Source organism: Solanum stenotomum, chromosome 8 (genome assembly GCF_019186545.1).
Source record: "Solanum stenotomum isolate F172 chromosome 8, ASM1918654v1, whole genome shotgun sequence".
NCBI classification, from domain to species: domain Eukaryota; kingdom Viridiplantae; phylum Streptophyta; class Magnoliopsida; order Solanales; family Solanaceae; genus Solanum; species Solanum stenotomum.
Window position 1 is genome coordinate 32,822,977 of NC_064289.1, and position 24,750 is coordinate 32,847,726.

Here is a 24,750-nt window from a genome sequence, read left to right on the forward strand (position 1 = left end):
CCAACATTAGGATAATGCACATCTCAATTTATGGAAAAAGCCACAAGAACTCGTCTTGTAATTTGTTAATTAGAAGATGATGGTTGTGTATAACCACAAATCATGTGATCTACAATTTTTTGATAAATTTAGGGGTCCTGAGGCATTCATTTTAGAGGTCATAGGAGAAATATTGAATTGCAATGAACTCTCTTTTTCAGTGGTGTTTCTAACATACTGTATGATCCACAAATCTGAACTTTTATCTCCTTTCTCTATCGCTATTCAACCTAAGGCTAAAGTTAAAATAAATTGATCTTAGTTGCATCGCGAACAAGGTACTGAATTAGACTACATTTACCTACGGTTTAGGACAAGTCGTGAAATATCCTGCAATAATTCTATGGCTGGATTTAATCTTACTTGATACATTTCAATTTGATCATTGTATAACAGACTACTACCATAATAATTTCAAACATGCCAAGAGGGGAGGTGCCTATAAGAGAATATATGCATTGCATCAGCACATAGCAATATATATTATCAAGTGTTTTCTTCTCTATATCGTTCCAATTTTATAGGATGTCCTCGAGGACAATTGTCTTTCTCTGAAATTGGCAAATAGACTCAATAGTCTCACCGGACCCAAGCTATCATTACCTCCCCATAACCACCCAAAAAAAAGAAGTAAAAGCACTTGAATGGATGCTTAGTTTCAGCAGCACAAGTCCAAATTCACACCCCTATCTGTCTGATTTTGGCCTCCATACTGTCTGTGTTTGAACACGAATAGCTTGTGTGGGTCCCTGCGCCGTTGAATTCTGATTCCTATTCATCCTTTTGTCCTGAAGCTGATGAGCTTGTAATGGGGAATTGATAGGTCTCTGTGCCTGAGGCTGATGTTGTGCTCGTAATGGTGGATGTATAGCTCTCTGGGCCTGACGCTGATGATGTGCTTGAAATGGTGGCTTTATAGCTCTCTGTGCTTGCAATTGTGGCCGAAGGCCATTTCTACTGTAGTTATTTTGGTTTCCAGATGTTCTTGCCACAAACTTCGATACATGTGGCTTAACAAGAGTAGAAATAATTTCATTCTCATTTTGATTCGATGAACAAAGCATAAAGTGGGTACTCCTGAATGCTTCTTCTATTCTTGTTAGTTGTTTAGTGCTTACACCCCTTGCTGAATTAAGTGGCTGCTCAAAGGGATCCTCAACCTGGACACAGTAACTTGAACGTCAAAATAAATAATAATAATAATAATAATAAAAAATTAAAAAAGGTATAGACCTGCAGCAGCTTTGATGGGAAAAAGGGTGTGGGTATTTGGTATGTGTGTGCGCGCATAAGAGAGAGAGAGAGAGAGAGAGAGAGAGATTTACAAATATTGTATATGTTTTAGGCAGCCATCTCATGTTGCTCACAATGTCTTCCCACTGGCCAGTAAATGGGCTAATTCCCTGAGCAGAGGCTCTTGAACTGATGTCGCAGAACTACATAAGAGTAATGAAGTTAATTTTCGTACAACACTGTTACAAAAATAATCATTTTCAGGATTGTAATAAATAATCATAGAAAGAAAATATCAAAACAGTCAATAGGTTCAACATCATATGACAAACACAACAGACAATAGAGTCCTAAACCAATTACTACCTTCGCAATGAATGAGATGAAAAGCTCAGACAGAGAACTCCTATTAATCGCTCGAGACTTGTTTGACATAAGTCGATTTATATTCATCGCACATGTTTCTTCAATGAATTTCTCTGCACTAGCCCTAACACCTACAAAAGCAACATTAGATAGACGAGTTAAAAATTAGACACGGTTAATTGAGTCTAAAACAGAGAATAGGGAAAAGGTAGTGTAGTAAGGCATGTGAGTCAGCCATAGCAGTCTTTGTGTATAAACCAAATAATTTGTGTTTGGACTTCCTACTTGTCCAATTTAGTCTGGTACTTGTATCCACAAATGAGCCAGAACAGTTGCCACTCAAGCATCTGACAACCCATTGCAATTGTAAACTAGTCCTCCCCTCATACTTCGTGAGCATTACATTACCATCATTATGTTTTATGAAACATGGCATGCAACCTTGTGTGATCATAGTTTAGGTCTACTTTTGAGGTTGAGTCCTACACCCCCCAGACCTTGAAACCCAGAAAAATTCTGCTCAGAGTAGTCTATGGAGCACAAAATCATCAAAGTAAGTAACTCAAGTACCTAAAGAGCTACTCCCTCCGCTTTAATTTTATACCAAGGTATTCTGATTGGAAACAATTTAAAATGCTACTTTCACTCATACATTGCCCTTTCGGAAACAACCTATCTACCTCCACGAGGTAGTGGCAAGTTTTGCATACACTCTACCCTTACCAAATCCCACCTAGTGGAATTTCACTGGGTATGTTGTTACTTATACATCGCCCCTTCTATTTCACTTTATGTGTCATATTTTTCTTGTTAGTCTGTCTATAAAAATATTACTTTCTGTATTGATAATGACTCCTTAGTTCCAACTACCCACCTGACATGTTTAAGACCACAATAATCAAGGGACATTTTGTCACAATATAAACAATCTAGACTACAAGATTCAGAAGTCTTCCATACTTTCTTAAACTCTAGGGGCAGTCAAACTAAGACAGATAAAATGAAACAGGAGTATATTAGTGATAGCAAAAGAAAAATATTAAAGTTGTAAGATATGACACTTGGGCCTAACTCAATTTCAAAAGCTATCTAATGAGGTGAGGATTATCCACATCCAAATAAACCATCGGTCGATTTTCCAACCAATGTGAGACTCTAACACCCTCTTCACGCCCAGGCCCAACTAGAGCATGAACCAGGAGCCCAAACAGAGATGGAATTGACTCTCATGTTCATGGAATAGAGAGAATATAGACAGAATAACTGGTAGTATTATTCAAATTGGTAAGCAATATAACTACATGTATATCATGAGCTAACCAAAGAAAGAAATAGAAGAGACCGTTCCAAATTTGCTATCTATATATGGGTTATGTACATTACTTAAGAATGAGTGTAAGTTCATTTGTAACAAAAGCAATGTAGAAAAGTCAATTTGACAGATGAAACATCACTACAAAGTAAGAACTACAAACAATTTTATGAATCTGAATTCTTGAATATTGTTTAGAAATGTAAGTGTCAAACATTTCAGAATGTCAAAAATGAAACGTGTCAAATTAATATGAACCAACTAAGGGTGGTTAATGGGGCAGGAAATCCTGAACCGGCCCGGTCTAGTGCTTGTCCATCCTAGTACCAGATCAGGATGCGGGATGGGTTTAGGGTTTAGGTGGGGTGGAACAGTGTTGGGGTTTGGGCCCGGCATCTCAGCCGGTCCAAACCCATTACTGTCCCGGTAGCACACATGATTATTGAGGAGGGGCGGGGGAGGGGAGGATAGCTGATTTGCAAAAATAGTCGTTGGAAACGACCAAAACAGGCCCAACCCCCTCAAGTTTTTATTTTAAACCCCCAAATTTACCAAATTACACTTTGGCCCTAATTCTAAATTATAAATACCCTCCATCATTCTTCATTTTTTTCCAATATTCTCAATTCTCTCTTTCTCTCTAAATTTGTTAATCAACTAAGTGCTTTCAATTTCTTTGTGTGAAATGGGCAAATATTTGGAGAAATTTTCAAGCTCCAACTTTCAACATTTATTTATGGCTTACGGCTATAGTTTTTTGCTTTTGTGCAGACGTTTGGTACACTAGTTCCATCTATTACTTTCTTTAATTATTTGTTTTTAATTTATGATATTTCAATTATTATTTGTATTAAATTTTATTGTATTTGTTATATTATGGCTCTATCTGAAACAATCTCTCTACCTTCACAAGGGAGGGTTGGGTTAAGGCTGCGTACGCAACACCCTGCCCAAACCCCACTTGTGAGATTACACATTTAAACTAGTTATAATGTTGTTGTTATATTATGGCTCCTAAATAGGTATTACGCATAACCATACCTTTTGCTGAAAAGAGTAACAAAAGGTGCTAGTTCTAGACTTCTAGTAATCTTTTTCCTGCTAAAACTAGAAAAAGTATAGAGGATAAAGTCATGTGGATTAAACCTATTTTTGGAAAAACCCATCAATTTTGATACTCCCTTTGTTCCAATTTATGTGACTTACTTACCTTTTTAGTCAGTCTCAAAAAGAATGACACATTTCTATATTAAGTAACAATTTGACTATAAAATATCTATTTTACCCTTAATGAAATGATTTACAGCCACACAAATTTCTATCGTTCATTTTGGATTACAAGTTTTAAAAGTTTTCCTTTTTTTCTTAAACTCCGTGCCGAGTCAAAGTACCTCAAATAAAATGGGACGGAGAGAGTATTAATTTGGAGGAGCAACTAGATCGCAAATGATAGGATAAACAATCTAGGGATTATGGTAATAGAATGAGAAAGAAGAAGATAAATTAGATGAAACACCCACTAGTCCAGTTACAAAAGCTCCAACTTAAAGTCAATCTCGGTCAGGAGCTCGACCTCCTCTTGTACTTCCTACTAAGGTTAAGCCAAAGACGTAACATAAGAAATTAATGAGCTTACCAAAGTTTTAGAAAAAAATTATTATGCCACAAAAGGATTATTTGGTATATGTTATCCTACTATTGTTGTTGTTGTACTATTATACAAATGGTATATATGTGGAATTTCAATTGTATTTTCCAGGTATATAAAGCAATAGATGAATATAAACCCGCCGTTGAAGAAATGATTTTGAAATTTAAAAATGTTTTTTTCCAATTCCCTATATTTATTTAGTTTATATTTAACTCATCTTTAAAATTACGAGGTGCAAAGGACTTATTTTAAAAATTTATAAAATTTAGAAATTTCTAAAATTGACCAGCCACCTCACCTCTTGAACTAGCATGATTGTGTTTTTTTTTTTGAAATCAGCAGCTTTGTGTCATGTTAGGGATCAAAACAGTACTTGGGTAGTACTGAAACCATATTTACAATAGAGCTCTTGTAACACCTCGAATTCGAGAAAGGCCTAAAAAGGGGAAATGGGGAAGAACTCACAGGCCAACACCTGGACCATGGACCCTCCACGGAGCCCCAGACGAGCTGTGAAGGGGACCACGATCTATGTGGTGGCCCGTGGCAAGTCGTCTAGGACATGCTGAGCAGGGACCCCTCCCACGAGGGCCTAAACGGCCCGTGGGGAGGCGCACGGATCGTTATGATGCTCGTGTGGGGGAGGCAGAACCTACCCCAAAGTTAGCCTCCTCCCACGAACCTCTAGACGGGTCATGAGGAGGCAAACGACCCGTTAAGGTGGTCGTGAAGGGGCAAGGCAATAGGGGGCCGCTACCCAAGCCACTGGTCAAGGACCACAGCTGCCACAACGGCTCGTGGAGGTCCTTGAAGGCTCGTGAAGGCCACTGTCCGGTGGTTGCGTCAACTTTAAGTCAGGGGCATTTGGGTCTTTTCCTAATTATTCTACCCTAACACTATGTCGTTTTACCCTTCCTAGAAGTCCTATATAAGTGTTTTAACCCCAAATTTCCCCAATTGAAATCATTCTCTCAATTTCCTAAAAGAAGAACAAGTCTTCCTCTCCAAAATATTTCTCTCTCTAGAAAGCTTGAAGGAGTCAACCTAGGTTTCAAGTCAAGCCTCCAATTCCACCATTGAAGACAAGCTCTTGGCATTGAGGTATAATAGTATTCATCCATGGAGCCCTTTCCTCCATGGAGTTCCTAAATTCTCCAAATTACAAAGTTAGAAATCCCCAATTGAGTTAGGGTTTTTCTTTCATATCATGGGTTCCTTTCAATGTTGATTTACTTAATTGGTTTATGTAATTTTATGAATTGATATAATCTCATGATTTTAAGACGAATCCCCATGAACCCATGCTTAACCCATGTTTTCTAGATATTGATAATTGAAAGTGGGTTTTGAACTATGAAAGGTGAATTATGAAATTATATATGTTCTTATGGAATTGATGAGATATGATGTAAATTGCTTGAGAGTAAAAAGCATATATGTTGTCGTTGTGGTTAATTGTTGTGAAAGGACTGCTCACATAACTACCTCATGCATGAATGTGAAAGGTTTTTCTCATAAAGGATTCTAAGATTGAAAGGTCTTCTCACCTAAAATGAATCAAAGTTAAGGAGCTATTCTAATGAAACCTAACTTGGATTGGTTACTTAATTGTGCCTTTCCATGGATGGCATATGACTTAGCTTGGATTGGCAATATGACGTGCCCTTCCATGGATAATAAGAACAAGTTAAGAAAATGACTATTCTGTGGGATTTACGCTTAGCACCGAGAGGATATTGAGATGGGAGCTCTCACGTAAGTAGAGGCCGAGTTTCTAGTTGCAATCTCTTTATCCCATACCTATGTACCCCTATAGGATGATTGTCTTAGACAGACATTAGCTAGTGGATCCACATTAGCTAGAAGTTCATGGTCTTACCTTGGCAAGTAGGACACCCCATGTGGGGTAGACACCAGATTCCGTGTTGATAGCTCACATAGTCTTATATGTCGGTTAAAGGTAAATCTCCCACAATAATGAACTAAGCTTACTTCAAGAAGTATCTCACAAGTGATTTAAGATGATGTCTATTTGCATTGACCATGTTTTATGACTTATGTCTTCAAGCCTTCTTATATCACGTTTTAGCTTGGTCTTTGCATACCATGAAGATATCCCCTTTTTAAGCATGTTTTCAAATGTTTTATGCATGACTATCATACTTGGTACATATTTTGTACTAACGCATCCTCTTGCCTACATTTTCCCCAAATGTAGGGACCGGCCTTACCGATTCACACCTTAGTGGCTAGAAATCTCATATAGAAGATTAAAGATTGGTGAGTCTTCATATTCCGAGGACCGAGCTTGATTCCATTTGTCTTTAGTTTCAGTTTTGGAACTTGATGTACGGGCTACGCCCCGATCAATCTTATGTACTAAATGGCTTTAAGACAATGTTTAGACTTCCGCTTTTCTCTATAAAACTTTTATATGTTGAAACTGTCTTTTAAATATCTTGATTTCTATAATCTTGTATGATGCATGCTAAGTGGCTTGTATGGGGCCTCTCGGGGTCCTATACGCCATGTTACATCTAGGGGCTACCTTGGGTTGTGACAACTCTAGTGTCTTCCCTCTCTATCTATAAAGAATCTGAGCATCTATGATAGACACAGTATCATTAGAGTAAATCTGATTACACCAAAAACATAGTAGTAAGATGAAGTTCAACTTGATCTTTTGCACATCATTCTCTAAGCTCTGAAAACATCTCGAATCCCTCTCCTTCCAAATTGTCCACGAGATACAAGCTGGGACAATTCTCCATCTACTCCTATCCTTGGCATGTGAACATGTTCCCTCCCAGCTGTTAAGAGCCTCTGCTATATCTCCTAGCATTGTCCATGCTATACCCTTAAGGTTTAGGATGATTCTCTACAAATGAGTTGTGTATGGACAATGCAGAAATAAATGGTTAACTGTCTCAGCTAGCATCTTGAGCACAATACCTCTGCTCATCAAGTTGTCCACTGTTAAAGTGGCCTCCGTTGCTGGCCATACAAAAATTGATACCTTGTGGGGAACTTTAATCCTCCAAATCTGCTTCCATGGCCAGTTTGCTATCTAGTGGTTGGACTGGTTCATAATTTTGTAGGCAACATTGACCTTAAAAATGCCTTTGGAGTTGGCCTGTCACCATAAATGATCTTCACCAGCTTGAACTCCAGAAAATTTATCAAGTTTGCTGAAGAAATCAGCCATTCTCTTTTTTTATGACAAGGGAAACCTGTAGCCACTACCCTTTGGGTGCACACAGGGTAAAACCCCCGCTCCTATGCAATAGCTCGCAAACCACATTAGAGAGGTAACCCGCACTAGGCAAACCCCTTGCTTTTGCTGGCAAGGAGTTTCGAACTTGAGACCTCCAACATGGAAGTCCCAAGCCCAAACAACTGGGCCACCCCGAAGGGTCAAAATCAGCCACTCTTTGAACCTCCAAATCATTGAAATGTCTTCTGAAATTCAAGCTCCACCCATCAGATGTCCACATGTCAGCTCTAGTTTTTTGTTGGTGAAGGACTAGGTTGAAGATATCTGGAAAGACCAGTTCCATGATACCAACCTCATGCCAGTTATCCTTCCAAAATATGGTTTTGTTTCCATTTGCCACTTTGATTCTTGATGAGTTTTCAACTCACTCCAGAGGGATCTCATAAACCTCCATAGGCTGACCCCATATGGAGTACTGACCTCCTTGATCATCCGGCTATCCTCTTGATCATATTTGCCTTTAATCACTCTTCCCACAATAGGTGGTTTTCTTTGGTGAACTTCCACAACCACTTCAACATTAGAGCTTTACTTTTAATTTCCAGGTTCTTGATACCCAAGTCGCCCCATTTTTTTTCACAAATGACTGAGTTCCACTAGACCAAATGGTAGCCTTTCCTCTCTTTATCACCATGCCATAGGAAGTTCCTCCTAATTCTATCCAATCTCTTGATAACCCCTGTTGGAATGGGAAACAAGGACATCATGTATGTTGGAAGTGTATCAAAGACTGAGTTGATCAAAGTCGGTCTACCTCCTCTTGACAAGTATTGGGTCCTCCATCTTGCCAATTTCTTTTCACATTTCTCACTAACAATATCCCAAATCTCAATAGACTTTGACTTGGCCCCCAAAGGCATTCCTAGATAAATGGTTGGCAAAGACCCTACATCTCCTCCTAAAATAGATGCCAATAGGTTCATGTGGGGAATAAAGGAAGCTCTTACCCCAATTTATGTGAAGGCATGAGATGCTTTCAAAGAGCACTAGGATTATTCTGAGATGCTTTCAAAGAGCACTAGGATTATTCTGAGATGTCTCAATTGGTTTCTATGAGCATCACAAAATATGTGGGTGTCATCAGTATATTGCAAATGAGTCACCTCTAGGCTATCATTCCCTCCACTAGTTACCTCAAAACCCTTTATCCATCCATACTTTTGAACATAGTGTTCAGTCCTTCCATGGCAATGATAAACAAGAAAGGAGACACAGAATCACCTTGCCTGAGACCCATTTGAGCCTTAAAGAAGTCAACAGGTGATCCGTTAATCAACACAGAATAACTAACAGTGGATATAGAAAATCTGATCCAGTGTATCCATTTTTGCCCAAAGCCCAACTTCTTCAGCATACATAGCAAGTACTCCAGTTTACGTGATCATATGCTTTTTCTATATCTAGTTTGCATAGGATATCAGGTTTATTTTGTTGCACTCTTGAGTCTATTGCTTCATTTGCCACTAAAACTGCAACCATGATTTGTCTTCATTTGATGAAATCCATTTGCTAAACATCCACCAGATTGGAGATCACTCTTTTCAGCCTCTCTGTCAACACTTAGGAGAATAATTTGTAGATGCTTTCTATCAAGCTAATAGGCCTATAATCTCTTTATTCCATAGCACCTTTCTTCTTAGGGATGAGAGATTCTTTCAAAAACTTCCTGCTCATGGAAGTTCTGAAAGGCATTCATAATGTCCTATTTCACAATTTCTCAGCACTTGATGAAGAAAACCATGGAGAAACCATCTGGACCAGGAGCTTCATCTCCTGCACACAATTTCAAACACCTTAAGACTTCCTCCTCAGTGAAGTTCTCTTGCATTCTTACATTGTCTTCCACTAGAAGAGTTGGACAATTATTGAGCATGCCGGTAGGTCTCAACGAGTGGGAGTGGTCTCTGAATACAACTTTTGGTAGAAGTCGATAATGGCACTTTCTATTCTTGTAGACTCCTCGGTTAATTCACCTTGTACCATAAGCTTTTTTCTTAACTGATTTATGCCAAGTATAAACATATGAAAAAATCTAATAGTGCACCTCCTCCAACTTCTCAGGCTAGAATAGATGAACTTTTGGGAGATATGAATGAGATTATTGGTATTGACTCAAACTATGGGTTCTGAAAATTGAAATTAAATTTGGGAGATATGAATGAGATTAAAAGTACTAGTCATTGCAAGCTATAAGTATGATGTTTATTAAACAAAGTCATTTCAGTTTGAGGTCAGAAGGAAAAAGTGAAATTAAATTACGACTTCTGATTGCCTCCAGGGTTCGCTCTAGTAGTAACAGTGCTAATGAAGTGTGGGCTAGGTGCACGTAACAAAGCCTGGTATTTAAGTAGAGGAGGGTACAAGAGCAATTATATTATCCATTTGAGTTCCAAATCGTGTTTCATTGGCCTTCGAGAAATTCTTGGTTATCAAAAGGAAAGTAACTACTTATGACTGAAAATGGAGAAAGACATGTTGGCCTTCATGAAGTCATCATGTGTATCATTGTTAAAATACTCGAAAGAAAAGAGTAGAGAGTCTATTTAAAGCCTGGAAATACTTTTCCACTTAAGTTGTCTATTGTGTTTCTACACTCCTTTCATTTAACAATTTGTACCTGTAACGAGTCTACTGACCCGTATGGTCATTTTGTTCTTTTGGACCCATTTCCCCATTTGAACCTTCTCGTAGCTTCATTATGTTGTTTTTGACTTGAGTTAGTTAACTGAGCTGAGGGAGGGTAGTAATATGCTCTCAGGCATGAAAACCAAAAATCTTCTCTCCCCTACTTCCTAGGAGGGAGAAACATCATTTCTTGACACTTTCCCGGCACTCCTTACCGGAAAACCTCTCACCTCCCTAAGTTTATCACCTTCTGTGGTTACTCTTTTTCCCCCCTTTTGAGGACTTCTCTCAACCAGAAACTCTATTTTTAAGCATGGAGGACAATAAGATCTATTTCAACGCAGGGTTTAAGTCATTTGATATCACAAGGTGGGAAAATGGCAAGTCTGAATGGTATGAATGGGTGGAAAGGAGTAGGAAGATGATGCGAAGGTCCACTGTGAGCAGAAAAGCTATGGAATGGATATGCTTTTGTATGGAAGAAGCATTGAAAGATCAAAAGAGGGAGATCAGGAGATGGAGATTTTCAGAAAAGGAGTCAGACCTTTTTTGCACTAGAAAGAGCAATCAATATGGGAGATTTATAAGCATAATCTCATTAAATGGAGGGGGAATGTCTAGCTTAATCATTCCAGAGATAACATTGAATGTTGGGTGGTTGGATATTGCATTAAATATAGAAAGGTTCATTAAATGGCAGAGGAGAAAGGTACAGATACCTCCTCCGAGAGTGACGGATGTCAAGTACCCTTTTGCAGCAGTTGTACGAGAGAGTAAATGGCAGTCACAAAGTCACCGTACTGCTGAGATATAGAGTAGGAATGGCAACATAAAAGTGACTGATAGAATGGACAATCAGGAAGATAGCCTACTCAAGAGATGTGTAATTGGTTCTTGCGGAGAGGAGTTGAAGGAAAAGCCAACACTTGCTGACATTAGAAGGTGGTCCTCAACAAACTGGAAGAAAGCTTTTGGTGGCAACATCTACAAGCTTAATGGGAACGCATTTCTGTTTGAATTTCCAAACAAACACATGGCGGAGCAAACCTTACAAAGGCAATGGAGATGGAAGAATTGTAGCATCCATCTGGAATGGTGGAACCCTTTAATAGGAAGCATTCCAAACTCTTTAAAATGCAAAGAAACTTGGATCAGAGTGGTGGGCATTCCCCTGCACTTGTGGTCTCAGAAAGTCTTTCAAGAAATTGGAGAAGTCTGTGGAGGATGGATTGCAACTGTGGAAGAAACAGAGCTAAAAAATCACATGAAGTGGGCAAGGATTCTGGTGGCCAGCGACGGTAGGAAAATACCCAAGGAGGTCTCCATAGAACGTAACAGAATTACTTACCACTTTCCAATATGGGTGGAGTGCAAACCCAGTTTTGAAATAGCACCGGAATCAGGTTATGGAACCAATGGAAAAGAAACAAGGCTGAATCCAGTACAATGTTTTACCCATGGGATAATCCAAAGTGCAAGCTGTAATTCTGTACTAGAATCCCATCAATTAAGGGATTCTAGTCGGAAACAACATGTGGGTTGTAAGAGAAAGACAGCTGGAGGGGAAAGATTTAATGAGACATGTGACTTGCACATGACTCATTTAAATTTGAAATCAGATTTGGGCCTCTTGTCCAAGCCCAACGGTACTATGCCCTAGAAAAGAAGTACAAGCCCAGATAGAGCTGGACAACTGATCTTTAATAAAATACAGGGAGAAAACGGCCCAACAATTATCAGAGAAGAAAACGCTATGGTAGAGAGTGAAGCAAGTTCGGGGAAAAAAATTGAAGTAAGAGAAGAACAAAAGCATGCAGAGATATTAGATAACAACAATGGGGGAAGAGATGATAAAATTAATGATAGTGAAGAACAGGGAGATATGCAACAAATTGTTCAACTGGGGGAGCCAACTCCTATTAATTGTGATGCTTCTCGGTGTAGTAAAGAAGCAGAAGAGAGGGCAAATCACTGGGTACAGAGCAATATTCTTAGGCTCAGTCAAGAATTTGGAACTGCTTTCGAAGGATGCACAGAAAATTGACCAGAAGAGGAATAAAGAAGAGAATTCTGTTTTGATTTTGACAGAAAAGGGGGAAAAACAGGGAGTTCCTAAGGAACTGAGGAACTTGTTTTTCGATGTAAAATCAAAGAAAGGGAGCCAAGGAGTGAATCAAAAAGTAGGGGGGAGGAAACTAATCACTCAGTTATAATGAAGCTCAATATCCTATCATGGAATGTGAGGGGGCTTAACCTGGAGAACAAGAGAAATTTGGTGAGGAGCAAATTACAACAAGGGGCAGCAGATATTATAGTTTTGGTGGAGCCAAAATTAAAGGGAGCAGTAGGAGATCATATTCAACAGTTAGGGGGGATAATAGATGGATGGGGGAAATTTGGATGGAGGCATTAGGTAGTAAAGGGGGTATAATTATTATGTGGGATAAAAGGTCTTGGAAGGGGGAGATGGTGGAGAGTGGAAATCAGATGATCACCTGCAAGTTGAGTGGCACTAATGTAGATCTCACTTGGTTTCTTACAGCAGTATATGCTTCATGTGATAGAAATGAAAGGAATGAGTTATGAGAAGAATTAGGTGCAATGAACAGCTTTTGTGAAGGACCTTGGGTGGGTTTGTGGTGATTTCAACACTACCAGATTCCCTTCAGAAAAGACAAATTGTACCAGACTTTCAGGTTCAATGACAGATTTCTCTAGCTGTATCAATGAACTAGAGCTAGTAGACCCCCCCCCCCCCTTTATTTGGGGGATCTTACACTTGGAGATGAGGGTCAAATCATAGAAATGCATCAAGGATTGACAGATTCATGTATTCATTTCCTTGGGACAAATTGTTTAATCAAATCAGACAGAGTTCCTTGCCTAGTTTGGGTTCTGACCATAATCCAATTTTGTTGTCATGTGGGGATGAGGTCTTCAAGAGATCATATTTCAAGTTTGAAAAATGGTCGCTGAATGTGGAGAGGTTCAAATCCAAAGTACAAGACTGGTGGAATTCTTTTAATGTGACAGGAAGAGCAGACTTTAAGTTAGCAACAAAATTGAGTCTTTTGAAAATAAAACTCAAAGAATGGAGCAAGGAGAATAAAGGTAACTGGAGGGCTAGAAAGGATCAACTTCTGGAGCAAATTGGAAGTTTAGAAAACATACAAGAGGCCAGACCTCTTACTGATGATGAGTTAATGATGAAAGCACAATGGGCCATGGAGTATGAAGAAACGGCTAGAAATGAAGAAATCCATTGGAGACAGAGATCCAGAATTCAGTGGATCAAAGAGGGTGACAAGAACAAAAAGTATTTCCACAGAATGGCCACTGCGCGTAAGAGAATCAACATTATAGATTCTTTGATGATCGATGGGGTAATGTCCTCTGATTCTATGGGGATTAAGAGGTCCATTGTGGATTTCTATCAAAATCTTTACAAAGAATCTGAAAGTTGGCATCCAGATTTGAATATTTTTTATGTTCAAACTATTACTATGGAGGAGCAACAATGACTTACAAGAAGGTTTGTTGAGGAAGAGGTGTTAGAAGGGATCAAAATGTGTGCAGCAGACAAGGCACCTGGTCCGGATGGTTACACAATGATTTGTTTTCAAACTTTCTGGGAAACTATAAAGGAGGACTTAATGTTAACGTTCCACATTTTCCACACTCATCAGAAATTTGAAAAAGTTTTAATGCTACTTTTGTAGCTTTGATTCCAAAGAAGATGGGGGCAAATGATTTGAGATATTTTAGACCAATTAATTTTATCACATGGGTGTACAAAATCATAGCCAAGGTTCTAGCAGAAAAATTGAAGAGGGTGATAAGCAAGCTTGTGAACAAACATCAGATGGCCTTCATTAAAGGAAGACAGATAATGGATGCCGCTTTAATTGCTAGTGAGTGTATTGACCCTAGAATTAGAGGAGATGTACCGGGGGTTATGTGCAAGTTGGATATTAAGAAAGCCTATGGCCATTTAAATTGGAAGTTCCTGATCAACACTCTTATACAAATGGGGTTTGGAAATAGATGGCTCGGTTGGATAGACTTTTGTATTAAAACCACCAGGTTCTCCATCCTTGTTAATGGAGAACCCGTAGGTTTTTTTCCAACAGAAAGAGGACTTAGACAGGGGGATCCTTAATCTCCATTCCTTTTTATTATAGCTATGGAGGGATTTGACAGTTTAATGAGAAACGCGTTGCAAAATAATTGGATCAGAGGCTTCAATATAAGAAACGGGGTAAACTAGAGTATGGAGTTGACACATTTATTGCATGCTGATGATACAATAGTGTTTTGTGAAGTAAACCAGGAACAGTTCTACTATTTAAGGGTGATTCTGGTAGTTTTTGAGGCTTGTTCTGAACTCAAGGTTAACTAGAGGCAAAGCAGTATCTGTCCTATAAAAGAAGTTCAACAGATTCAAATACTAGCAAACATCTTGAGGTGCAAGGTAGAGAAGCTACCAACAGTCTATCTAGGCATGCCATTAGGGGCAAACCATAAAGCCACTACTATTTGGGATGGAATTATTGAGAAGACTGAGAGGAAGTTGGCACTTTGGAAGTCTCAATACCTTTCATTGGGAGGCAGAGTCACTTTAATAAACTCTGTGCTAGAATCCTTACCAACTTATGTGATGTCCCTTTTCCCTATACCTGGTGAGGTGGTCAAAATTCTAGATGCTTTGAGAAGGAATTTCCTGTGGCAAGGAAATAAAATTGCGAGCAGTTTCAATTTCGTAAAATGGGCAGAAGTTCAACAAGGGATGAATTATGGGGTCTGGGAGTAAGGAAGCTCATGTTACATAACAAAAGTCTGTTAAGCAAGTGGCTATGGAGGTACAACCAAAAGGAGCATGCACTATGGAAAGAGGTTATACAACACAAATTCAACCAAGAAGGGCAATGGTGTTAAGTAACAACCACTTATGGAGTGGGAGTTTGGAGGACTATCAGAAGTTTTTGGCCGACTCTAGAAGTTAATACAAAAGTTAAAGTTGGGAGGGGGATAAGGTTTTATTCTGGAAAGAAGACTGGATTGGTCAAGGATCTCTTCAAGTTTGTTTCCTGGACTTTAATCTATCAGTATGCATCCGAATAGCAAAATCAGCGAGATGTGTTCTCAACAAGGGTGGAATTTGGTATTTAGAAGGTTGTTAAATGACTGGGAGATAAAAAGGGTAATTGAACTACTGAATATGATAGAAGGCTTTCCAGGCACTAATTTGGAAACAGACAGTCTATTATGGAGACAACACCCAGATGGAAGATTCTCTGTCAACAGATTGTACAAGTGGGGTCTATTATGGAGACAACACCCAGATGGAATGTTCTCTGTCAACAGATTGTACAAGTGGGGTCTATCAGTAACTGGAGGAAGGAAAACAGGGCCATGGAGTGCTGTTTGGAAGAGTGTGGCTCCCACTAAAGTGAAGTGTTTTGTCTGGCTGGTAGCTAGGAGAGCCTGTTTGACGCATGAAGCATTACAGAAAAAGAGCATCAGCATAGCCTCTAGATGCTTACTATGCAAAGAGGCACTGGAAACCAACAAACACTTATTTTTGCATTGCAAAGTAACAACACAAGTATGGGCTTTATTCTTCAATTTAGCTAGCCTAAACTGGTGTATGCCAGAACACACAGCAGATTTATTGAGTTGCTGAATCAGAAGGGGGGGCAGAAAGAGTCAAAAGAAGTGGTGGAGGACAATACCTGCTTGTATCTGGTGGAATATTTGGAAGGAAAGGAATCAGAGGATTTTTGAAGGAAAAGAACGCTCAATACAGAAGATTAGAAGATTAAAAGGAAAGTAATTACTTCCTTAGGTTTTTGGTGTAAAGAACAACATATAGAAGAGGAAATCCAATTAGTTGATTTCATAGGTTCTTTGTAAGTATTTCTGTTTCTTTTTTCTTCTTTTTTTCTCTCTTCTCTCACTACAAGAATTATGTCTTTTAACGACCATTTCTTAACGAAGGAACATAAATTCGGTCGTTAAAAATATACTTTTAACTTTTAGCGTCCAATTTTTTCCCTGGTCGTTAAATCCAATTTTTAGCTTAATATTAACAACTGGATAGGAACCCATTAGCATTAAGAATTAATTATTCGTTAAAAAAAAGTTTGCACAACTTTTTCCCTTCTTTTCGTTTTTCCCAGATCTGCCCCCCTACGAAAAATAACCCTTTCTCTTTGATAAAAAAAACTTCACCTACATCATTCATCTGTAATTTCTACTAAAGTGAACTTCTGGGAGAAAAAAATCAGCGATATTCTTTTATCTTTGAGTTTCTTCTCAAGGTAAGTTTGAAATTTTTCCGTTCTTTATATTGATTTTGATTCAACTTAACTAGGTTATGATTGCACTTGAAAGTATATGGTGATGTTGGTGTTCAAGAATTTGCGGCATTATCAATTTCAATTATTCTAATCTTGATTTTACACTTCTTAAATTATCTTAATTTGAAATTAAGAAACAAAATTGTGTGGCATGTTTGATTTGAATGTGCAATAACCGTATCATCATCTTTATATATTCCACTAATTTCCATTCTGGTTCTCCTCTAGATTTCAAGATAGTTTTCATCTCTGTGTTGTTGTACCTAATTCTTGAACCCCGGATTCACAAATTTTCTCGAAGGTAAAAGTTAAGATGGGTCATCCGAGACTGGTGGTTTTGAGAGCGGAGATGATGATAGAGATGAAAATAATGATACATATGTTGGGTGGGTATTAATTCAATTGACTATTAGTAGTGTCCCTTCGTTTCTTCTACTTCCTTGGCAAATACATGGAAATGTACAACAGAGACCAATGAAAATCTTGGCGCAATATGTTTTAGATGTGTGATGATTTTGTTTCTGAAGATTCTACTTCTTTTTAAACATATGTGAATAGTTGTTTGTATTTTTTACCATTTTTTCTATAACGGTGGTGTCTGAGCTAGCTTTTTTGGACTTTGACCTATTTATGAGGTACCTTCTAGATTATGCACGCCACGACCTATTTCCTCGGTACCTTCTACCTCGCACAAACGATGGTATCTCTGTCCACAAACCAATAAAGGTATAAATCACTTGGTCTCTTTAATTTTGATGGGATTTGAACCTAAATCTCATGGTTTTCAATCGACTTCAATGACCACTAGGCTACACACTTGAGTGTAATTTGTACTTTTTTACTATTTAAGGAGATTTAAACTGGAAGAATGAGATATGGGCATGCTACTACATAAACATATTCTGGAATTAACAACCAATATGGGATTTCCTGAATAGAGGTTATTGCTCATGGAGAGGATCTATATTTAATATTGGAGAACCACTGATGATGGTTTACAATCCCTTTAACACTTAATTATCAGAAGTTGTGATTTATTGGAAGAGATTCCTCAAGGATTTGCAGATAGTATGAATTGCAGCTTATTGAGTTACATCAGTGTTATCCTTCCCTTGTGAATTCTGCTGAGTGGATCTGGGAGGAGTAAGATAATTTCAGGAACAACATGCTTAAAGTGTATGCCTTTGACATAAGAGGTATATAAAATAGTTTAACTATGAACTTTCAATGTCCATTATATATTTGATTTCTAATTAACTCTACTAAACCAGTAGTTGAGAATTAACTTGTTGCTACATGATTCTGATACTATTTGTTTGCATAACTACTACATCTTGAATACAACAAGGTAAGGAAATCAAATAGTTCATAAAATATGTTGAATGAGATTGTCATGTTAGGTGCCTTTTATTTTGATATAGAGGTTCAGTTAAACGGCGTATGACAATCATTGCACATACAATTAACTATTTTATCGAACTTGTTTCATTTGTTTGTTTATTTATTCACGGGAAGAATGAAATTCATTAGATAACTAAATTCATCATTTTACCTACATATTTAAAGACTTCAACCATTAACCAAATCAAAAGAAAGCAACCCATGTATTATCACAACATTAGTGCAAATCTTTGTCAACAATGACTGATAAAGTTCAAGATATACATATGTAAGAGAATGAAATATATAAGGGATGAAATATTTTAGTGGTCAAATGTCTCAATTGTAACTTAACATTCAACTCCATGTGTTTTAGAGCATGTTGTATATTTTTCAGTTGAATAATGCGGAATGGGGAATGAGGACTTAACTCAAATCGTTGGCATATAAAGAAAACTGTTGCCAAAAAACAGGGGACGTTTTTAAATAATGGTCGCCTAGTTGTAGTTAGATAGGTTAAATCTTGTTTGAGTATGTATGTGCTATAGTGAGCTTCCAACTCTAATATTAGAACTTAGAAGATGTTTGGGAAAGACAAGTATTTTAAGCACTTTTTTTGGCTGAAAAATATAAATATAAGCTAAAAGCCAAAAGTTGGATCAACTAATAGCTTTTAGCTTATAAGCTACTTAAAAAAAGCCAATTCAAACATCCTCTTAATCTTTCACCTTTTTCACGTTGAACTTACTGAAGATTCACTACTAATTGTCATTGTACAGAAACTACTTCTTACGAAGATTCAGAGGAATATTGAGCAAACAGATTCCATGGAAAACTGGTGAGGAAAGGTGTTTAGGTTCATACGAAAAAGAGATAGCTAAGGAATTTGCAGATAGTACCAACTGCAACTCATTTAGTTGTTTTCCCCATGTAAGAACAATTCCTTTACTTGTGCTTGCTATATGCTTGTTCTTTCTTCTGTTTATTCCCCATCTTATTCCTTATTTTGTCTATCGGAAACAATCTCTTTACCTTCTCAAGGTTAAGGGTAACGCTACGCATTAGTAGTGAAAGGGGTTTGATTTTATCAACAACACTTCTCTAGAAAATAAATATTCCCAGTTTGTATGCTTATTTATGTATTTTGTTTTGAGAAATATCGGTTATAATTCAGGATGACAGTGGTATCAAATTTGCATACGATATGCCATGTTTTCTCACATAAGTTGTACATATTTACTAGATAATGTGACAAATTATGAGGTAGGTATGTATTGTGTGTGGTTTGCCCCTCTGTTCCATCTATTTTGTTTTTCCCGTCAGTTTTGCTCTATGTTGCTTGGACTCTTCAAAAATGCCAATGGGTGCATGTCAGATTCTCCAAAAGTAGTGTATTTTTGAAGGATCCGAGACGGGTGTGGCATCAAAAGTGAAGAGTCCGCGCAACTAAGGTTTTGCTTCATCTCTACATTGTTCCTTATGTATCAAATCTTTTTTTTCTCTGTAGCAGATTCATCTCTACATTGTTCAAATGGTCTCACCAATCAGAAGTGTTATTTGATCATAAGAGATGAAAGACATTGTTCGTGGAATTTAAAGCTAAGTTCTTATGAAACTTGAACCTATGTTTTAGGTGGATGGCCCATTTTCATTGCTTAAAGAAGTTAGATCGCATAATGTTTGAGGTTGTTATTAATTGAGAGACACCAATATTCTCTTCAGTACATACCATGATCATGCTCTATTGTGATACATTTTTATGCTGATAGATTGTCTTTTTTAACAATCATCTTATTGGGTTGTTGTCACGGAATCTGTTGATAGCCAGATCTGAATTGCAGGTCAAGAGAGAATTAAAAGGGATTGATTTCACTAAGATATTACGAGGAGGCAAGCTGCTAATGTTTTTCCAACCACTTGAACGAGAAATTTGGGGTAATTTATGTTGCATTCTGATATTATTTACTTCACTATCTTTTGTGATTGAATGTTTAGAGAGTGAAAAAACTTCGTTAAGCCATGTATCTCACTATCTTGCTATTGTCAATAAATACAAATTTCATGAATTTATGTTTTGTTTATCTTTTTAATCGTTGTACTGGGGTGTGAAAGAGCTTTCACAACTAAAGTTAAAACATCACAAGCAAGAGATACACGTTTGGACATGTCATAATCATCTTTAGAAGTTAGTTATTAACTTAACCCCTATTTTCCTCTGAAAAGTAGAAGGAATGATTCTACAAAACCTAAGAAATGCTAAGATACATGTTGAATATACAAATCTTGGTTATTCTCCGTATTGATGCGATTATGTATAGGTGAGTATATGTCAATAGTCTGATATTACACTATAGGTTCAATCATAGTTTGTATGTAGACTTCCAATATTTTGCACCCAATTGTATTTATTGACACATTAAATTGAATTCATTTTCCAATATTTTTCTCTATGGCTTCATTAATTCTGGATATTTTTTTCTTTTTACATCAGCTTGCAATTCTAATGGTCTTTTCTTTTCTGCCAGCAGCTAGTCATTTATTGATAATTTTTATAAAACACAAGTGTGTACAAATGATGAAACTTCTGAAGTCTGAACATTTGAGTCAACAGACCAAGTCCAAAGCCAAGGAGGGACTTATTGTTAAGGAAGAGCTATCTGTCATTTACTATGCAACCATATAGTGTTGCTCAACCAAATGTGATTGGTTCACATGTTCGATCAATGTTATAGAATATTAGTTTGATAAATCTCTTTGTATTTTGATGATTATGTCTCTGCAGAAAAAGCTTTACACTATATCAGAAGTTTATGTTAGATATTTTGTTGAACTAAAATTTATGACAGTGAAAATTAGAAAATTGTTTGATCCAAAGAACAACTTTGTTTTGTCTTTACTATTTTCAATACATTTCATTTTTATGCCTAATATCTCTGATGTTGTTGCTAAAGCACTTGTATTAGTACAATTAATGAGAGGATTTTTGGTCGCTAAAGCACTTGTAATGACCAAATTAGTTTCTTTCAGTAGAGATTTTTAATGGCCCGATGATAAATTAACGAAGGGAAGATCCTGTCGCTAGCATAGACAACTAACGACGGGAATTTTATGTTGTCGCTAAATGATCTTAAACGACCGGAAAATCCAGTCGCTAACTTTTAACGACCGGTGACGACCGAAATTCTTTTGGTAGTTATTGCCTTATAACGACCGGATTTGAACTTTTAACGTCCAATTTTCCTCTCGTTAAAGGTCTTTTTTCTTGTAGTGTCTGTTAATACTTTTTGGAGGTGGCCAGATACAAATTACCCGTTTAAAAAAAAAGTTGTTTTTGACTTGCGAGAATGAGTGGCACGATTACTGAGGTGATTGGATGAGGATTGGTTGAGATTTTCCAATGTTGAAGGTTTGAAATTTGACAAGTTTGTTGTCTCAAAAAAAATTTGACAAGTTTGACAAAGTCAACATTCAGGATTAATGGGGTTGGTTTCCTAATCTACAATTTTGTTAGGTTCCGAAGGTGATTTTTGACTTGGTTGAACGATTGATATGGACCGTAAGATGTTCGAGAATGATTTGAGCCTTTGATTGAAGAAAGTTAAATTTGACCAGTCAACATTTGGTCAAGAAAAACTCATATGTTTGATGATTTCAATAGGTACAGAACGCATTTTATGATCGATTTGCACTATTGATTTACGTTCGGAGGGTCTTGGATGAATTTTGGATGTTCATTCGAAGTTCGGTGTTTCGATGTTGTTGAGCTTTAATGGTATCACCGGAAGCAAATGTGCTCTAAATGGTCTTTTGATTGAACCATTAGATTTGTACCATGATTTCAAAACCATTGAAAAAAGAATCGTCGCATTTTGAGTTCGCATGATGGAGTTATGCCCTTCTTAGTGAAAGAGATATTGCTAAAGGGCCTTTCGTTACAACCACGGGGTAGCCACGAAAGGTGTCAGTGATTTATAAAAGGGCAACTTCGAGGATTTTTGTATTTATGACATTTTGGGAGATAGAAAGCTTTAATTGGCATGCCAAACCTATCACTCTAATAATGTTATAGGATTGAAATCCCATCCCCTCTTAACATCTATGGTACCTCCCATAACAACATAAGCCAAGAGATTTCTTCCTAAAACATGTTTTTTGACCCATTCCTACTAGCTCATAAATTTCTACAAAATCCCATTTAGTTTGTATTTCCGTGATTTTAACAATTCTGAGGCAATGGAGAACTTTCCCCTCCCCAACTCTCCTCCTAACAGGAACCATATCAAATCTCACCAGTCTTCCTACACTGGGCTTAATCATTAACTCTGGAATTTCTTCCATTTTTAGTTTAGCGCAGACAGTTAGCAATGATCTTCATTCCCTCAACCCACCTTGATGGTCCTTTATATGGGTCATTCATCTCCCTCACAAGGCCTCGCGCTTAATTAAAAAAATGGCAACATGCTTTTGGTGTCTTCTCCGTGACAAAAGCTTGTCATATGGCCAAAATTGGAAAAGAAAAAAATTATCTTAACATCCAACAGGCTAACACCTTATACTCCCCCCTCCCCATCCACCTCCTTCCCTCTACTTCCCTGGTGAGTCATACTTAATAAAGTACTTCAAAATCTTTAAACCCTCACTTTTTTGTTTTACCCTCCCCTACTCTCATCTCCTTCCAACTACTGATTATTTCCCTTGATATATCTCAGATGAAGAGTTGTACACTAAAAGTGATGAAAATTTTCACTTAGCATCTTCAAATTATCAAGGAACCATTGCAAACAAGCTTCCCTTCTAATTCATAGTTGATAGAATACTTCAAACTCTTTAAATCCCTCACTTTTTGTTTTACCATCCTCCCTCCTTTCATCTCCTTCCCGCAACAAAGTATTGTCAGTCTTAATCTTAACTCAGCTGAGGAGTAGTATGCTTAATTGCCAATTTTTTCACTCAGTATCTTTGAATTTAAGGAAACCATTGGAACAAATTTTAGAGAAAAAAAATAGTGTGCTAGTGATGATCTTGAGGATTCATGAGAGGGACAAACAAGTTTTTGGAAAGACATCCTACAACAGCTTCTCCAGAGCAGTCTTTTTTGGAAGAAAGGGAACAGCAAAAACTTCTTGATGAAACTTAAGCAAAGTCATAGGTAGAAACAAATCTTGCAACCTTTGGAAAAAGGAAAATTCCACAAACAAATGCCACCTGATTTCCTTGGACAGAGAACCACTATATAGTTATCAGAAGTAAAGAGCTCACGCCCCAACAACAAAACAGTAAATTTGACACAGAAAGATGGATCAGCATATTCAAACAATAACAAACAATCATTGTAAGTACCTGTAAGATCATCAACCATACTTCCTGGATATATTTCTTTGAGAGGTGGTAAAATTGCAGGTACACATGTCTGCAAAAATCAGTAGACTAGCTAAGACCAGAAGGGAAACCGTTATTACAAATGAGATGAGAGTAATTTTAATAGAACTGTAACGGCCTTACAAAAGGAAACATGACCAACAACATTGTAAGAATAAAGTCCAGATAAGTTGGTATCTACCATGGTTGAAAATTAGAGATCCAGAAAACATCATCTACCTTTGCTTTTCTTTTTTTCCATACCTATCTTTCTTATTTCAATATTCACGTACTTATGAGCCGATCATTAGACGGGGTTGACTCTTCTGAACTGTTTTCCCAGAAAATCACCCATCTCCAACAGGTATTTCCTCAGTCCCTACTTCTCACTGAAAATCCACTTCTTTTCTATTCTCTTCTTCCTAATGATAAATAATTCTTCTTCCTAATGCCTCCTTAATTCTTTTAATTACAAAAATGTAAAAGCTAATAATAATAAAACCATATAGTAAAAAATTGTCTCTTTTTTCCTCTTTTTCCCTCTATCCTCTTGGTAAAAAAGGATCTACATATCATGTATTTGCTTCAGATGAAATGCAAGTCTGTACTGTGAAATCCAGAGTTTTACTGCCCTAAAAACTGCCTTACTTAAACTAATGCAACAGAAAGTTACCTGAAAGTGGAAGACAACTAACAAGCTTAGAGAATACGAGTTCAAAGTTCCAGTCTTAGAATCATTGATATTATGTGCCTTAGCCCATTCTTTCACCTGCACAAAGAGGAGAAAATCATCAAACTCAGTCACATTATTCAAAGGTAGCCTATCCTTTATGAGTGTATACCAGTAAGACCATATCACGAAATCTTCCATCAATCATGTTGATCCAGTATAATATCTTGGACTTCATTTGACCGCTCAAATTATTGATTGATATATCACAAGAAATATTGTAATTGCCCTGAAACTTCAAGATTGGAACTCGTGCATTGGTAATAAATTGCAGCTTTCGGCATCCACCTGTGAAGTAGTGCTAGCAATGAATGAGACCAACACTCTCAAAATTAAGAAACAAAACAAGAGTGAAGATTTCTACGGCTTTTCTCCATCAATACCAGAAGTACCATCTATTTAATGAAATTACAATCAAGAAGA

General features: G+C 37.3%; 1 protein-coding gene and 1 long non-coding RNA gene across 6 annotated transcripts in view; one reads left to right on the forward strand and one right to left on the reverse strand.

The window, feature by feature from the left end:
- Window positions 1-441: 441 nt before the first annotated feature.
- Window positions 442-24,750, reverse strand: part of LOC125874178 (protein HESO1) — a 29,401-nt gene continuing 5,092 nt past the window's right edge. For all 3 annotated transcript variants that reach the window (XM_049555024.1, XM_049555023.1, XM_049555025.1), the window contains exons 4-9: window positions 24,440-24,615; window positions 24,271-24,366; window positions 23,580-23,649; window positions 1,639-1,769; window positions 1,365-1,475; window positions 442-1,199 (exon numbers count right to left, since the gene is read on the reverse strand). In XM_049555024.1, the coding sequence (XP_049410981.1) occupies window positions 726-1,199; window positions 1,365-1,475; window positions 1,639-1,769; window positions 23,580-23,649; window positions 24,271-24,366; window positions 24,440-24,615 (1,058 nt within the window). In that variant the 3' untranslated portion in view covers window positions 442-725. The remainder of the gene's footprint in view (window positions 1,200-1,364; window positions 1,476-1,638; window positions 1,770-23,579; window positions 23,650-24,270; window positions 24,367-24,439; window positions 24,616-24,750) is intronic.
- Window positions 16,659-21,099, forward strand: LOC125874183 (uncharacterized). 3 transcript variants are annotated; one of them, XR_007447238.1, is made up of 3 exons: window positions 16,659-16,820; window positions 19,750-20,174; window positions 20,765-21,099. It is a non-coding gene; the product is annotated as an uncharacterized LOC125874183 (long non-coding RNA). The 3 variants fall into 3 exon arrangements; XR_007447237.1 differs by lacking the exon at window positions 16,659-16,820 and adding an exon at window positions 17,174-18,055; XR_007447239.1 differs by lacking the exon at window positions 16,659-16,820 and adding an exon at window positions 19,386-19,561 and having other exon boundaries at window positions 19,691-20,174.